Source organism: Nilaparvata lugens, chromosome 1 (genome assembly GCF_014356525.2).
Source record: "Nilaparvata lugens isolate BPH chromosome 1, ASM1435652v1, whole genome shotgun sequence".
In the NCBI taxonomy this organism is placed as follows: domain Eukaryota; kingdom Metazoa; phylum Arthropoda; class Insecta; order Hemiptera; family Delphacidae; genus Nilaparvata; species Nilaparvata lugens.
In genome coordinates this window covers 4,457,887-4,476,862 of record NC_052504.1, presented here as the reverse complement: position 1 = coordinate 4,476,862, position 18,976 = coordinate 4,457,887, and the positions used below count along the sequence as shown (strand labels likewise).

The 18,976-nt window shown below is 34.0% G+C and overlaps 1 protein-coding gene across 1 annotated transcript in view; it reads left to right on the top strand.

The window, feature by feature from the left end:
* The first annotated feature begins 12,053 nt into the window (after nucleotides 1-12,053).
* LOC111050256 (zinc transporter ZIP13 homolog) overlaps nucleotides 12,054-18,976 on the top strand; it is a 60,450-nt gene continuing 53,527 nt past the window's right edge. Inside the window, exon 1 of the mRNA XM_022336552.2 lies at nucleotides 12,054-12,535. Coding sequence (XP_022192244.2) covers nucleotides 12,277-12,535 — 259 coding nt within the window. The 5' untranslated portion in view covers nucleotides 12,054-12,276. The remainder of the gene's footprint in view (nucleotides 12,536-18,976) is intronic.

Genomic DNA, 18,976 nt, shown 5'->3' with positions numbered 1-18,976 from the left:
GGTTTGAAGTGTGTTCCGAACCACTCACCTGCAGTCCATTCTCCTCGCTGCCAGTATCGATTTCTTCCTTCGCAGGCAGAAACACCTGGTTGGGTTCCTCCAAATTGTTGCTGACGTCAGCGTTTTCATTCTCTTCCCCCTCATCAGACATCTCTTCCACCTTGATATTTACCTACAAGCACACAACAAATAAATTATTTATATTAATAAATTAAATACAATCGCTATTGCACTCTATCAACTAATTTTTAAAAATTATTAAGAGTGCGCAGTAAAAGTCGACCAAAGCAGTTGGTAGGCCTACATCAATTAAATCTCATGAAATGAAAAACAGTCAAATCATGCATTCTTTTTGCACGTGAACAGTTTACATGCGATATTCTTGAAAAAACGACTTTGAATGAAGTACTCAGGAGGGCATTTGCTTTCTCAAATTTGAATATTCCTTCCGAAAATATTTTTGAAATGTTTCAACGTGTTGTGTTGTGTTGCTGTACATCTTGCTTCAGTGGATGCACATTGTTTGTAGCCAGTCACCTTCCAACAAGAGAAACTGCATGCTTGGATACATTTCTAACAAATTTGGATTCCTGGGATTATACAGTTCAAGTAGTTGACCCAATGATTCCAGACCACTGCGCGGTCGTTTTCCAGATCCAACAGGAGGCTGGATAAGAGGAAATTGCTTCAGAGGCTGCATGGAAATCAAATTACTTCTCCTACACCAGAGTAGTGAGAGAGGAGCAAATTCCAGAGCCCTGTCAGATATTGAGCAGCATCAACTGGAATCACACATATTCATACAACGGGCTTTAAGCCTGTTCTTCCTTTTCCAATCATTCATAATTGAGAATGATATTGTATGTATCAATGTGTAAATAAATGAATAAAACATGGATAAATGAATATTCAGCACCACACATCCAGAACTGACATTTGACATATTGATTACTGGGTACATAAGCGCTTTTAACTCAGTTCACTAATGCCCGGTTGCAGAGTCGTTACATAAAATCAAACATAGCTATGTGAGACATAGTTTAAAATCACTGACATAGATGGTTGGTCGTTGCACAGTCGTTTGTCGAAGCCCATTTAGCTATATCTGGAATTAGCATCACACATAAGTCACACTGCAGCTCTATTCACTTTTTCCGTACATGCTTCTATCCAACCAATGTCTTGGCATCGGGCAAAGTTTCGATCGACATTACTGTGAACAGACCTAAAAGACCTCACATAAAATTGATAAACCATATGGCTAATCTCGATAATTGACCGAACGAAGTGAGGTCTAGGATTCAAGTCGACGGTTTGGCATTCCTCTTAATGTTTAAATGTTTATATGTTTATATATTTATATGCTGCGCATTTACGGCGAAACGCGGTAATAGATTTTCATGAAATTTGACAGGTATGTTCCTTTTCGAATTGCGCGTCGACGTATATACAAGGTTTTTGGAAATTTTGCATATCAAGGATAATATAAAACGAAAAATGAGCCTCCTTCATACGCCAATGTTAGAGTAAAAATTAGACTATAGAATTATTCATCATAAATCAGCTGACAAGTGATTACACAGATGTGTGGAGAAGCCAGTCTATTACTGTATTTGTATAAGGTATATAGTTTCAATCAAAGACATTAAAGAGGTATGCATCTTTAAGCTGGGTATACACCAAAGTTATTAACAAAATGGTTATAACTTTATCCTTATAGATTCTATTAGATTGAACGGAAGTTGACAAACACATATGTTCAACAAGTGTATGATAAGTTATGTTCAATCTAATATAATCTAAAAGGATTGAGTTATTAACATTTTTTTTAATAAATTTGGTCTAATCGCAGCTTCAAGGTCTTTGATTTCAATATTTTGTTTTGCAGTCATGGTATTATTATGCGTGCCCATCAGTATCAATATTCTCACATTCGAAAAAACTAATTTAATAGGTGAATAAAAATAAACAAATGAACTAAATAATGTTGGAGAAATTATAATATTCTTGATTCTAAAAAATTAATTCTCATCAGATAGAAAGATCATCACGGAACTGGATGAATTATATCATATGAAATACAAATTCAAACGTGAACTGAGTTTGTTAACATTTAAAACAGTTGACATCTGGTACTTGTGGATGAGAATACTGCGTGAGGTCTACTGTTCACAGAGCTACTAGTCTAAAGTAAGCCAGGCATCTGTAAAACGAAAAGTGGAGTTATGGCTTCATAAATAAGTTAAAAGCCTGATTCTAACTTTATGTGACGACTCTGCAACCGGGCATAAGTGATGAGGAAAATTTCTAATTCCTAGTTTATATCTATAGCCTATTTTTGACTCAAAATTGGACAAAAACCATGAAGTGTAAACATAACCTATTTTTGGACAATTTGCTGAGCTTCAGGATGAGCCCCCTTTTCTGAAGCAGTTCTAGCCAAAATGGCTAGCAACAAAAATTGTTCGTGACACTATCTGGAATCCCCAGTCTTCGACAACGACAAGTATCAAGTAAGATCGTTTCATTTCCTCTGAACTCGACTTTATAGTAAAAAGTAGTTTATCGGCTTCAATTATTTATTAAATAACTAGCTTACCCGGCGAACTTCGTACCGCCAAAAAGTCAATGTATTTCATGTCACACTTGACTTTATTTGGCGAATCATGAAATTTATTTATTTACAATCAATATTTTTATTTACATTTCAATACGGACTTCCTATATGCTCAAAACTATAGTTTTAATACCAGTAAACAATTTTATCACAGTGATGTGTTTATTACAGCTGGTTAGTTTAGATGCTAAATCATATTATCACAACATGATCTTGAATCATGATGATCTTCCCGTTCTACGTTAGCCGCTCGGCAGACAATTTCGAAAAAATAGGTCGGTAAAATGGATTAATATATAATTATTATTAGCCCCCCTATTAAAATTTCTGGTCAGAAACCATCCCCAATATTCACACAACATATTCCCAAAGTTTCATGCCGTTCTGTCAAGTAGTTTTCGAGTATATAGGGGACAAACAAACTAACACACAAACAGAATTCATTTTCATATAGAGATATTTAAAAAAGTAGAAAGCAATTCCCCCAAAGAATTGAATTCTCTTGTAAATGACAAAACGTGAATTGAATCCATGCATTGGATTTATCACTTTATGGAACACGAATCCATGCATTGGATTTATCTCTTTATGGAACACATCACGTCAGAGCTCCTTAATTACATTGGAACTTCTAAACAATTAATTGTATAAAGTATTTAATGTAACAGTGTTATGTAGCTTGACTGACCTGTGGCACCAACACATCTTCGTCAATCAATTCTCTTTTGACCGTCAGAAAGGCACTCTCGTCGATGTCTATCATCTCATCCTCTCCGTTAACTGTCTGCTCCATTTCTTCTTCTTCATCATTATCATCAATCTTCTCCTCCTCTTCTTGTACGCCTCCACCTCCCCCTGCCACTCCTTCGCCATCTGAATCAATCTCGATTTTGATCTGCAAACAAAAATGTAGAAATCTATTGTGAGATTCACGTTTCAAAGTCAGTAGAAAGGCATTATTGCAATCTTTTCAATCGCCGTTTATAGTCATCCCGGTATATGTGATAACATATTAATTGTTAATTCTTGTAAATAGTGAGCAATGGATCAATCAGGATCTGGTTAATATCATGGATTAAGTGGGGGTTAAGTGGAAGAGGTAGCTCTTATTGCCTCAACTTCACCCACAACACTTGTAAATAAATAAATAAAAATGTATTGATTCTTTTTCACTTTCACAACAATTGCATAAACATTTGTAAGATATAATTTGTATATCATGAAAATATAAAAAGAATTAAATGGCTCACAAGACTGATCGTGAGCCTATTAGAAAAATACAATCAATAAAATTATAAAAAATATACAAAACACATCTAAGCAATTTAAGAAAGAAGAACAAGAGGGTTGAAAAACTGAAGAAACGATAGTAAAATTATAGATGTTAATAATAATAATAATAATATTGAGTGACCTGGCGGGCTCAGGTCTGGTGTAAGAGTTTTCAGGTCGCAACTGATCAATTTCAGGGCCTCTTGCTTTTTAGGCAGCCGGATGTTAATAAAAGAGAGAAAAGAAACTACTCGAGTTTTGACAGATGAACAGAGACAATGGTGCAATGAAACAATGTAATATTTTTAAGTGTGATAAATAAAGGCAATTATCTATCTATCTATCTATGTATATGTTTTGTATTGTATCTATCTATCATATTGGGTTCGTCGAGAAAAAATATTTGTCATAACTATTTTGATAGTTTAACATATTTCTACATAGTTTCAAAATGATTTAGCAATGCTGCAGAATTGGAAAAGGATAGAACTATAGATGGAAATTACTGAGATATTGCAATTATTTAAATGCTAATGAATTAATCATTATTATTAAAAGAAAATCCAAATTAAATGCTGTAATTCAGATAGAGCTATCTGATTTTTTCAATGACAGACAAGAATAGAAAACCAATGTTGATCAGATGTTGACTTAATAAGGTAAATTTCACTATAAATCGATGAAATGGCACTGATTCATTAATTTATCCAGCATTAGATGAGTGATATTTGCTGATGTTATTTTCGTAAGGAATGCTGATACAGTAGTTTGAAGTAAATATTACTAAACCGGTAGATCTTGAAATCAACGTAATCAGAGCATAACAATGCAGTTTCAAACAAAACCTCCCAATTTTTTCAACCATTTCAGTGTTTCAAATGATGTAAATAAGATTAACTGACAAGTTAATTCATTCTTGTTTTTACTCACAATTAATGGAACAATTGGAAAAGGAGCCTGGATAGTATACAATTCATAAAAGTAGTTGATCAATGCAGTCTTTGTATTTATTCATAGGAAAATAGTTCCAACCGTTTAGTTTGTGAATAATGATGAGTTCTTTGTTAAGCAAATACTCCAAATAGGCCTACAGAAAACAAATAAAGACTGATGAATTTCTTAATTTTTAATTGGAATGTATAGAAACAAATTGGAAACACCTTATATACTGCTATTAATCGATGTTTTGACTCAAACCACATATAAAAACATATACAGAGTGTCCCACGAAAGGTGTAACAGCCGAAGACCACAGATTCTACATGAAATTTGCAACAAAAAATGTCCAGTAAAATTTTCTTATATCGACCTTAGTTTTCGAGATATTTTGATTTTTCGGTATTTTTTTAAAACGTCAATAACTAGAAAACTATCAGTCAAAATCAAATTCCAAGGACATGGTTGGAAAGAGCAAGAAATTTCCAATAAGTTTCATATAATTTGTTCCTTTTTTGACGTTTTTGAACTTTTCATGAGTGTTCAAACTGTTTGAAATTTTGCTTTGAACTTCAACTTTAAACGCTCATAAAATGTTCAAAAATGTCAAACAAAGGAACAAATTATATGAAACTTATTGGTTTGGCAGGACCCTCAATTGTTTGTATTGTGAATAAAAATTTTGATTTGGAAAATTTTTCCTCTTTCTAACCTTGTCCTTGAAATTAGATTTTGACTGATGGTCTACTAGTTATTAACGTTTTTTAAAAAAAAACCGAAAAATTGATAAATCTCGAAAACTAAGGTCGATAAAAGAAAATTTTACTGGAAATTTTTTGTTGCAAATTCAATGTAGAATCCATGGTCTTCAGCTGTACCACCTTTCGTGGGATATATTCAAATGCTCCACCCTGTATATTCAAACGTTAGCTCCGCGAAAGTATATTTATGAAGATGTGGGGAATTTTGTGGAATAGATTTGATATTTTGAAAGTTTACCTTTTTTGAGTTGGGTGAGCCAGGATGGTAAAATGCTTCCTCATCTAATTTTTTACCTTTTCGCCTCCCACCTGTTGAAAAAAATAAGATTTAATGAGTTTTTGTGTTGAAAATGTATTTTTCCATGGTTCTTAAAATATGTAAAAAGTTTGTAAAATAGGCTGAGAGAAAAACTATTGTTGGATAAATCATCTGCTAATGTCCTTTATTGATATAATACAATTCTCAAGTTTCCCATGACATACATGCAGAGAGCTTTGCCAGATTAAGTAGAATTGTCAGATTCTTAATCAAGCCCATTTTATTGAATATATTCAGTTTCTTATTCAAATCCATGTGGGTGAAATTCAATGTGAAAATGCTGCACCTGTTAACGTCAGTAATTCTATCACATGAGCTTTAATGTGAAAGTAGAGAAATCTGGTTATGTCTATATAATTTTGGTTGACTCAAGTCCCAATTTATTTTATTTTGATTATGAAGAACAAAAAATGCAACAGTTTTCATCGACTCACCACGCTTTTTTCTAGACACCCTGCTAGCTTTTGGTGGAATTTTTTTGGCCTGCAAAACAGAGGTTTTTAGTTAACTTTACATTGAAACTTCGATAGTATTGTGATGCAATTTCCATTTTCAAAGCTTTCAAGAACTTATCAATTAGAATTCACATATGTTGTGAAAAGCTTACAATACATAGCCTACAAGAGAGCTTTGAAAATGTGTGCATATTACTATCAACAATTTTTATTTCAAACAACGAAAATCTTTTTGAAACAGAAGACATTGTTAATAATGTATGCAGAGTGAATTATCAACTAAGCCACCTTTGGCTATCATACGAATAATAAGTTATTATTAAGTTTTACATGTTAAGGTTCATTTCCATCATCAGTTACATCATTCCAAAATGTTTATTTGAGTTGTGTACTTTATACGTTTCAAGTTAAATTCTACTGTATTTTTGAAACATTATAATATAGTCAAATTGACCTTTTAGAAGTAGGTACCTAGTATCTTTAAATGTTTAGTTATAGATATCTGATGAGATGTTTTGTATTTTGATGTATTGCTTATGTAAACAATAAAACTTGAATGAATTCAAAAAAATGAAAATTAATTGTTTAGGAGACGTTAGTGATTCAACAGGTACCTAAGTTTATTTTCTTCCTAACTCATTTCACAAATAAATTGAAAAATACAAAACTACGTATAGTCTCATGATGTAAGTTGCGTTAATTTAAAAAACTGAGTCAGCAAACAGCAACATAACCTAATTTCAGCATTATTTTCAATTCTTTAAGTTGTCAAAACAATAGTTTAAAACCTATTTGATAACATCGGACGAACGCGACGTTCAACATCTGCTGAACAAAACTTTCATTGTTTAATGTAAGTACTGTACTAACTTGCGATGAAAGTAATATACCGTAACATCTTTCTGTTTATATACATTCGACTTGAAAAACATTTATATTTGAAACAGTAACAGTACAATATGGCTAAATTTAAGATTTATAAAACTGCTCATCTAACAGATAAATTAAGCTCATAGCTTCCGGGTAGTCCCACCTCAATTTTACATACTCAGCAAAAAGTACAGACTCACCATTCACGTCTAACACGAGAAAAGAAAGCAACAACAAACTATTGTTTGTAATACTTCAACTATGAAAAACAAGAGACAAAAGAATAATTAAGCTAGATATAGAATCTATAATTCAAATTAACAATGCAATAATTCTAAATGAGTAAAAATTTGTAGAATTATATTCAACTTACTTGCAAATCCATAACTATCTGCGAAACAAAACAAAACAACTTTACATGAGAATACGAAAGGAATGTGTAACTGAATACTGTTTTTACCAACAAAGAAAGAGTTTGCAACAAATTAACGTTATAATATACATAGTTTTTGCTTACTGGCAATTCAAATTTGAAAAACAATTGAAACACATTGTATGATCCCGTCATAAAAAATACAAATAAAAATAATTTAGAACTATAAACACAAAATAAATTTTTGGTTCACTTTTGTAGTCGTGCTTTCTCTTTCTCACTCACTTCCTCTTCAAGAATCAGAGTACTTTTTGCAGGGTTGCCAACAGTATTATCGAAGACAGCTGTTGAAACAAATTGGAAAAAGAGCATAGAATATTATAAATGATACAAACAATAGTTGACAAAAAATCATTTTTCATTTCATTTTTAATTATTAGGATAGAAAATGCTGTTTGAAATTTAGTTTTAAATTTTTAAAACTAGGATAGAAAATGCTGGGAGAATGCTGTTCACCAACGAGCTAAATAATACTAAATGGATATTGAGCTGCATGCTGGAAGAACCGGTCCCAAGATATATAGTGAGGTCCACGTTAAAATGGCATGGGTAATTATAGTGAGGTCCACATTATAATGACAGTATTTGATCAACTTTGGTTTTGCTATCCTTGTCTATCATTCGACAAAGCCGGTTGTACTATTCTCTTCTAGGTCCACAACGATGTCAATTATATTTTTGACAGTGTAGAAATATAATTAATTGATGCAGAGAATCGGCATCGCTATTCTTTTATCTTTATTCACTGCCATTATAACGTGGACCACACTATAGCAATGATATTGCTATCCTTGTCTATCATTCAACAAAACGGATAGCGCTTTCTCTTTCTCGCTTAGCTCTGTTGCTAGATCCTCTTTCAACAATGTGGAATTGATAATTAATCAACAGAATATTTCATTTTAATTCATTAATACTGTGAAACTCACCTGTGCTTTCACAATTGTCCTTTTTTTCTTCGCGGGTGGAGTAGGCTTCAGATGCTCCAGAAACTCAAAAATTGTAAGTATTGCTCTAGGATTCAGAAGCTTGAAAAAAGCATCATGCTTTATTTGGAATGCATTTGTGGAAAAATGTTTACTGCACAGACTACTCCACTGCAAAGGCTTAAAATCTTTCCTTTTTGTTGCTATTATCGTTTTCTTTCTCAGGTCGGGATCTTTTGGGAAACTGGAAAAACTATTGAGTTATTAGTGAAGAATATAACTTTTTGATTAGTTTTAAACTGTAATGTGATGTTAATGTAAACTCTTTAATGTTAACTCTAAACTACATGCAATTTCAAATATAATTATCAGCTGTATTTTTAACGAAATTTATTGTAGCTCAAAATATATTGCACCATTTCAATTTTAATGTTGATCAGTCAGATGAATTGATATTTTCCTAGAAATTCATAGAAATGGCAATGGAAATGCAAAGTCAATGTTGAAGATCGATAGAATGTTAACTTTAGTCTTTTCCTGGAGCTGTTCTATTAATAGGAGGAAAGAATTGGATATCAACGGTATTATAAGTAACATGCTAATTTTAGAGTTTCCAATTATAATACAGTATAACAGAAAGGCTGCATTGACAAGTCAACACATGTGTGATTTGGAAATACCGAAAATAAAATATTTACAGAATATACTCGGTGTAGAAAGAAATGATTATTCAAAAGCAGATTGGAGGATTGGAAGATTAACTTGTTGTTGAATTCAATATTTGTTATTGCTATTCTGTAATGAACTTGTCGTTGAATAAAGGTCTATTTATTTTATTATTATTTTATAAATTGAAGAAATTTATATTTCTAAATTTATAATACAAGCTTGTCCAAGCCAATGTTATTTTTATGTAGGTTGCAACAGACCATAGCAAAAATGTAATGTTGGCTACATCAGTTGGATAACATTTTAGACCCATGTTGTATTTTCATAACAGAGCTGGAATATTGATTATTTCTTATAAAAACCCTAATAAACTTTTTAATTAATGGTTACTCGTGCTGTCATCAATGGAATTATTTTTGGAAAGTGAGAAAGAGTAGATGTGAAAAGGATGATACATTATGTAAACCTGAATGTTTTGGAAACGACAAACCGGCCTTTATATATAGTAAGGTCCAAGTTATAATAGAAGAGTTTGATTAGCAATTGTATTGCTAACCTTGTCTATAATTCAACAAAGCAGATAGCGCTATCTCTTTCTCACATTGATCTGTTGCCAGATCGTTTTCAAGAATGTGGAAATATAATTCATTAACAAAATACCGGTATTTGATCTTGATTATGAAATTTCATAATGAGATCATTGAAAAATATAATTTCTTGCCTGATAAAATATGATTGATTATTTAAACAAGAATGAACATTTAATTACATCAATAACCCGGTATCAGTTACCCTCCATAGTAGGCATTGACAAGACAGAGGATCGGCAACATTGTTTTCCTATCTTTCTCCACTGCCATTATTACGTGGACCTGACTATAACATCAGACGACCAATGCTCCACTCTTATCCAAATATCCAAAGTCTTGATTTTCAGCCAGGTGTTCCCGGATAGATCGCATCAAAAATAGAAAAAATAACTTTAAACTTCAGAATCAAGATGGCGTGGCATCACAGTCCCTCAAAGCTATCCCCAAGGAAATCACTGATACTGTAGTAGCTTCTTTCAATCAGCCTCCTTGACAGCCTCTTCTTGAAAACAGCAATAGGAAGATCCCTCACCAAGCCCGGCAGCAGGTTGAACATTTTGAGAGCCAACACTGGGAAAGAGTCCTTCACTCTTGACAACCTACAGCATGGAATCTCCAACTGTAGCCTTCCGCGGGTACCGTATGAATACACCTGACACCTACTCATCATGTTGGCCCTGTTTACCTTCACTGCAGTAAGTGAGGCCAGTATGTACAGCCCGAAGATGGTGTGCACTTTCAGGCGTCTGAAGATGGGTCGACAATGGGCAGTGAAGTCACTGTAGGTAAGGACACGCAGTGTCTTCTTTTGAAGTAGCAGGATGTCATTGGCATGCGGAGAATGACCCCAGACAAGAGCTCCATACTGCACATAACTGCCAAACACCGCATGATACATCATTAGAGGTTTCTTGAGACTCAGGAGACTTCTTATAGCTTTCTGAACAGGTAGATTGCTCTAGACAGTCTCCTGCATACCTAGTCAATATGCAGCTCCCAACTTAATTTGGCATCGATTTCAAAGCCAAGCAAAGTGACTGCTTTGTCCCTTGGAGCGTGGGTGCCAAGAGTACAAAGCATCTCCTGTGTCTTGGCCTCGTTCAACTTGAGTTTTTTTGCAGCAAATCACTCTTTAGCCTCGGAAAACAGCTCCTGTGCACAGCGTTTAGCTTCCAGGGGTCCACTGCCCTTACCAACTATGGTAGTATCATCAGCAAACAGCAGACTAGAATTCTGAAGGTGGAGATCGTTGATGAGTATGAGAAATAATAGTGGCCCAAGATGGCGACTTGGCAACTGGTTACTAAACTGTCAAAAGCTCTCACCGAACTCATTCCACTGTAATTGGTCGAAATGGTGAATGCACCGCAACCTTCCATGAACACACAATATGAAATGAATAGTAAGAATAATGGGAGGCTATTTCAATCTACATAAAATAATAAATACATTCCACTTACTGAACTACCACTTCCTTTTATGAAACCATCGTGCAAGGTGCTCGACTTATGGAGCATAATGAAAGTTATTAATTAATAGGCCTCCGGCTGGCAGTAGGCTACTCACTCGTGTTGCCCACTGGTGGTGGGTATGGCTGAAAAGATGACCGTTTTTCGGCTGGCGAAGCCTACTCACTACTCAGTTTGCTATCCAGTTAGTATATAGATCGTTGGTTTCTATAGACCTTGCATGAGCATGACAGCCTTAGACCAGTTATAGAATAGACACGCCCCATTGTATATTCATACTGAAAGTCGATGAACATCTACTGCCATATCGCCCCATCGTGCCGTCAGCATTAAATAATAAATAAATAAAAATCTTAGTACCCTTTTAAGATAATATCTTAAATAAATATTAATTATTTTTTCTATAGTTATTACAATAAGCCCTATAAAGAAAAGAGACAATATTATTTTCAATTTATTAGTTCTTTAATAATTCACTTCCATCTGAAATAGACACAATTTGCCACGATATTTAGAAGAAATATCTTCTTCGATATACCGTGCAATCTGCTATGGAAAACAATGTAAACAAACTACAGAAGAGTTTTCTATACGATGCTGACGTCATGATGGGGCGATATGACAGTAAATGTTGGCTTCTCCGACTTTCAGTATGGGGCGTGTCTATTCTATAACTGGTCTAAGATGACAGCCCAGGAGGTGCTGCTATCTGTACAAACAAATTTGTAACGCTGAAGTAAACAAGCTGGGCTTCAATGGGGGACTTTTCTGTAAGCAATAAATACGACGGAATAAGGTTAGTAGCTGCGGTGTATTCAACAAGAGTCTTTGTTAGCACTGTCAGTTCACAAAATTATTCGGAAGCCCCTTACAGTTCATGTTGAAACTTGTCTAATGTTATGAAGTTTGTGTAGCTTCATTTATTATTAGTTTGAATTCGTGTTAAGTGCTTTTTCAAAATGGATTTGCAAAGCAACTTCAGTTCATTGAGTATCGTCGCCTGCTCTAGTAATTCTACCGCATCTTATCAAATCGGTGATTTCTACAGAACAGTGATGGATCAATTGAATTCAATAGATTTTCTGAACAATGTTATTCCGACTACGGATTACAATCCTATGTTGTGGTCGCTGATAGGCTCAGTTATTGTTGGACTTAGTGGAGTATTCCCTCTTCTTGTTATTCCTATTGAGGAGGGTGCCAATCTAAACAAAGGAGGTGAGTCTTTTTTAAATTCATAATTTAAAATTTTACTCCTCTTGTGCAATAAGTGTTTTGTCAGTTAAAACCACAACTCTATTAAGCATTCATTCTGTCAAACTGATGAGTTTTTTGTTTGAATCTAATAATTTTATGCGTCTGTAGAATTTTTGCAGATATCAATCTGAACAATCATTTACCGGTCCACTGTTACTTCTCATAAATGTCAAAAAAGTAGGTAGGTAGCTTATTCATTTTCATTTTTTCTGGAACTAGAAAGATGTAGTTTTAATTAACTCTTAATTTAAAAATTCGATACCGTAACTCAACTTGCAGCAGGCGATATTATTTTTGGAAACCTCCTTATAAGCTGAGTTTACACTGATGTCAAAAAATAGTTTTCTGCAAAAAGGTTGTAGACCAAAGTTGTTCTCAAAATGTTGCCCACAAATAAGATAGTTTTCTACAAAATTTTGTCTACAAAGTTTACTACAAAAATTTGTCAACTTTTTTGATTGACGACAAGTTGCTGTACTCAAATGTGAAGTAGCCTAACAAAGTTGTCAATTTTGAAAGCCTATTCGGTATAGAATTGTAGAAGGGGATATTTAGTTGCCAATTCTCTCAGTGTTTCCCAAGTGAAAAACAAAAATTTTCTTGAAAACATTGTTTTATTAAATTTCAGTTGCCGACAAAATTTTGCTGCGCATTTCACAAAATTTGAAACTACTCCAATTTGTTGAATTGAATACAGCACTAAATATATTGAATGATAGTAGTACATAATATTATGAGAGTAGCCACAGTAATTATTAAATGTAAATTTTATTTCTGTTGTATATTAACAATATTTGGTTGTTGTTTGACTCTTTAGAACACTCAAGCTGCGTTCACAGTATAGTTTTCAACAATAAAATGCTGTCCTAATTTAGTTTCCTTCAGAAAAGTTGTTCATTTCTGTAGAAAACAATTTGCTATTCTAAACTGTAGGGCAAAAAGTTGTCAATTTTTTGTTTAGATGTAGAGGGAGAACGCCTTACCTCGTTTACACCAGAGATGTCAACAAAATGCTTTCCAAAAATAGTTTTCTACAAAAAAGTTGTAGACCAAATTTGTCAACATATAATGTTGTCCACAAATAGTTTTATAAAAAAATCCAACTTCTTACCACAATAAAGTTGTCAATTTTTTTGTTGGAAACAAGTTGCCTAGAAAAATTTGCTAATATTGTGAAACAGCGTATTCCGTGTGTCCCTTTAATAATGGAAAAGGGGGATATTCCATGAGAATGTTGAAATCATACGTTTTCCGACTCCTCTAATTGTCATTTATGTGTATAAAAATCCCTTCTGGGGTTTGGAACCCACCTAAATCTGTAGGTGTACATATGTATCATCATTCATCCCATTGCCAATCACCTATGGTGAGGTTCACGTTATAATGACAGTATTATTGATTACCATTATTGTTGCCATCCTTGTCTATCATTCGACAAAGAAGATAGCGCCATCCGTTTCTAGCTTCGAAACGTTGTCAGATCGTTTTTCAACTATGTAGAAATATAATTTATTAACAAAATCTCAAAATTGAATAAAAACACAAATATGTCAAATTCCATGTCAAAGACCATGGTTTCCAGTTGAAAATGTGACCGGTGTGGTCACGAAACCATGATCGTGTACCGAATAAAACTGTGTAGAATTTGACAACATATTTGTGTTTTTATTCAATTATGGAAGTGTTCTACAATATTGACAATGACTCAGTCGAATTTTTAACAAAACCTCAATTACAAAAATTTATTAATCATTGAAAAATATTTTTTGTCATGACTAATAAAATATAATGACTCAGTCGAATTTTTAATAAAATCTCAATTACAAAAATGTATTAATCATTGAAAAATATTTCTTGTCTTGACTAATAAAATATAATTATTGATTATTTCAAACATGAATGATCAGTTGATATTACAATACATAAGATATAACGGTATCAGCTACCTTATATAGTAGGCAGTGACAAGACAGAGAATCGGAAACTCTGTTCTTCGATCATTCTCGACTGTCATTACAATGTGGACCTCACTATAGCTCCAAGCATCCTATTTACCACGTCCGCAAGCATCAAGGATACTATATATAGAAAAGGATAGTCTATGTACTTGTCTAAGGATAGTCTATATTCTCGCGCAAGCACAGGCTCATGTGGGCATCACCCTAGCCTAAACAATAGAAAAAAATTCAAGTCTTAAGAACCTTGTACATTCGAGTGAATTCAATGATAATAATATCGTGTGACCTGGCTGGCTCAGGTCTGGTGTCAGAGTTTTCAGGTCGCAACTGATCAATTTCAGGGCTTCTAACATGACCTAACGACTGCTTTTTAGGCAGCCGGGACCGACGACTTAACGTGTCCATCCGAAACACGGGAGTGGCCTGAGATAAATATCTTGCCCGGGCCGGGATTTGAACCCGGGCCTCTGAATCATAAAGCCAGCATCTGATCCACTCGATTACGGACACCCTTAGTGAATTCTATGTTGCACGTGTCTATCACAGCATTTGACGTGCTATAATTTGTTAAAGTGCATCAATCAAAAGTTTTTGTGCAACCAGCTACACTTGAAATGAAGACTTTCCAGTTGATTACTCATTTTTGATCAACTTCAATTGAACCAATTAATCCTGTCGAATCCAGATATCGAGTGTCTATTAAAATTGCTCAAGTTGTGTCATAAGTCTTGCCTATTTGAATTTTGAAAACGTATATCTGAAACGACACACGCTCTGTTTGTTTGGAGTGTTTATTGTTAACTACGTGCTATTTTGCACAATATGTGAATTGACTACCACTTGTCAGAACGGTGATGTTTGAAGTGTGTACTTATTCAGTTTGAGGAGCTAAAGAGAAAAAAGTAGAGTTAAAAAAATACCTGGATCCAGTTGTGTAGTTGTGTTCAGTAGATAGAAATTTCTGAACTCAACAAATGAAAATTCTAGATTTTTGAAGTATATAAGGATTCTAAAGCTAGAAACACATGGAAAGTAATGTCGTCCAATTATGTCATTATATGTTGGCTTCTTTTTTAAGTATTAAACAAGAAAATACTGATAATCATCAAAATATATATTATTTAGATGATATTATTTATTTCATCACGGTCAAAGTATGGATAGGAATTAATTGAAATGTGTACTGCTCAGGCAATGATCAACATTTATGTCTGTAGGGAATTAACTTGATAATTGTCTCGAATTTGTTAACTTATTTCAGTTCATTCTAAAATACTTCCTGTCTTGTTTAAAGCACACTTAATCCAACCATGCACTTAGATGATTATTGGACGTTCGATTTTTCGCTATCCTTATGAATTCTATCAGATTAAACGGAACTTGACAAACATCGTCTGTTTAATTTAAATATCGGGGCACCGAGCTCCGCTCTGGAGTACAAAAGAATATAAAATTTATTAAGAAAGAAGAAATTCAAATATATTTATAGTTCATACAGGAAGGTTCTATCTAATCACAGTGGATTGAGATTAATTCCCAGAGGAATACAAAAATTCCTCTCACAAAAGCATGTTAAATTTTAATCCAAATCAGAGAAGACCATTTCAAAAAGATAGCTTATCAAATCGGTTCTACTGGAATTAATCAGGATTAAAATTTAACCGGCTCTTGTTCAACCGGCACTGATTGAATGATTACAAAAGTTCAACAGCTGAGCCATAATTTTGTCTCAGTTCCAGCACACACATGCACTCGCTCACTCACTTCCTTCAACAGTCGACAAAATTTCCAGCTGTTTTTCGAAGGACGTATTCATCCTTTTAATGTCCTTCAGCAAGTTATCCTAGGGTTGAGACCTAGTGCAATCGAATTTTCATATCATAAACCTACTTTGTTCCAAATTTCGTGAGAATCTTTAGAGCCGTTTTCGAGATCCGGTCACATACAGATATATAAACATATAAACAGAAATTGCTCGTTTAATTGACCGAGCGAAGTGAGGTCTAACATTCAAGTCGACGGTTTGGCATTTCTCTTAATGTTTAAATGTTTATATGTTGCGCATTACCGGCGAACCGCGGTAATAGATTTTCATGAAATTTGACAGGTATGTTCTTTTTTTAAAATGCCCGTCGACGTATATACAAGGTTTTTGGAAATTTTGCATTTCAAGGATGCATATAAAAGGAAAAAGAAGCCTCCTTCATACGCCAATATTATCGTAAAAATCAGAATTATTCATCATAAATCAGCTGTCTAGTGGACTATAATACTACCCGTTCAAAAACATCGAACATCTTGAAAATATATCTTTCCATCAATGTTGTAGAGAGTTGCAGCCAGACCTGATAACAGCGCTCACACTCACATTCGATAGGACAGAAAGCTCTATGTTTATTTATGATTTTTTCTAGACATTTTAAATTGATAAATTATTTATTAATTTTTGAGAAAACATAACAACAGGTCAATGTAACTTACTGAGCGCGAGGTCTACTGTTCACAGAATTACTAGTTGTATAGGATAGAACTCATAAGGACGGTAAAATATCTTACCTCCAAAAATCGACGTGTATGTAACTAGCCTAACAAGATGTTTTGTCACATCACGGAGTAACTCGAGCTATGAAAATACGTGAACTAGTGAAATACTAGATGACTTCCTCGATCGTGAAGAAACTCATAGCATATAAACGTGGCTAGCAGTATAGCAGCAGAGAATTAGCTGAGTTTATTTTACTTCCTGGTGACACTAACTAGACAGCTAAGCTACTGTATAACTGATCTACCCACAGGCGTCTTCTCTGCTGTGAAATTCATTCAAAACTGTCAGCCTTGGGTAAATGGGAAGCTCTCATGCTGCTGTTTATAAGGAATGCTTACTGTGTGAAGGTGATGACAATCTAGATCTTAATCTTTAATCGTGCTTGGCTACAGTGGGCTAACTTTGTTCTCTGAAAAAATGACAGTTCAAAAGTAATGTTAGTAAAGAGAAACGTGAGTGATGAAATGTAAATGATACTTATAATATTACATGATTTTGAAGTAATACAGTAAAAGATTTAAGAGAAGTACTCAAGAAAAGAAATATGAGGAAATAGGTGGTACCCGCACAATATTCTTGAGATGAATGTCTTTCAAGCCTGGTTTTCACTAGTAGAGTTAGTGGTCGACCAACTGACTTACCGAGCTGACTCTACTTACTTGGTCGAGTAACTTTTTTCAGTTATCAAGTGTTTTATAATAGAATATTATAAGAATAGATAAGTGTTATAAAAGAATAAGTGTGTTGTAAAGAATAGTAAAGTGTGTTGTCTAGTGAACAGAACCAACCTTACAATGTCAATACTTTAATAAATTAATACTTTAACACTTATTAAAACTTTTTAATTAATTTTATAATAACAATACTTCTTAAACTTGATAGCCTACGGGACGACTCTACTAGCTCGAGACAGTTTTAATTAGCATAGTAGTGGTAGAGTAGATAGATAGCCTATTATAGTCCACTAGACAGCTGATTTATGATAAATAATTCCAAAGTCTGATTTTTACGGTAATATTGGCGTTCAAAGGAGACTCCTTTTCCTTTTGTATTATCCTTAAAATGCAAAATTTCAAGAAACCGTATGTATACGTCGACGCGAAATTCAAAAAGGAACATACCTGCCAAATTTCATGAAAATCTATTGCTGCGCTGTAAATGCGGAACATAAATATATAAACATAAAGAGAAATGCAAAACCTTCGACTTGAATCTTAGACCTCACTTCGCTCGGTCAATTAAAGCCTGGTTTTCATCAGTAGAGTTAGTGGTAGAGTTCCCTGTGCAAGTACTAACTATCTTGTGAACTCTCCCAATGAAAACGTTCATGGTAGAGTACTAGTTTTTAGTAGATTAGAGTGGTATAGCATCATGGGATAGTACTCTACCACTTGCCTTCCTCCACCACCGCTTCTCACTCTAATCTTGGTGGGTAAAGTGGAAGAGGGGGCTCTTATTGCCTCATCTTCGCCCACATCACTTTTTGTAATGTTATAAAGTAACCGTTCAAAAACATCGAACATCTTGAAAATGTATCTTCCCATCAACGTTGTAGACAGTTGCAGCCAGACCTGATAACAGCGCTCACGCTCACATTCCGGGACGACACTTCACGGTACGATAGGACAGAAAGCTCTATGTTTATTTAGGATCTTTTCTAGATATTTCAAATTGATAAATTTTTGAGAAAACATAACAACAGGAAAAATGATGTTATGTTGTTATAACAACATACTGAGCGCGAAGTCTACTGTTCACAGAACTACTATTGTAGACTTAGTTGTTAACAAATGTAATGGGAGTTGAGTGTGCTTGGGAAGAATTCGAGAATAGGACCTTGATCTCCGAGTATTGCTTATTCATTAACTCAGTTGAAAGCATGGAACCGTGCTATGTGGT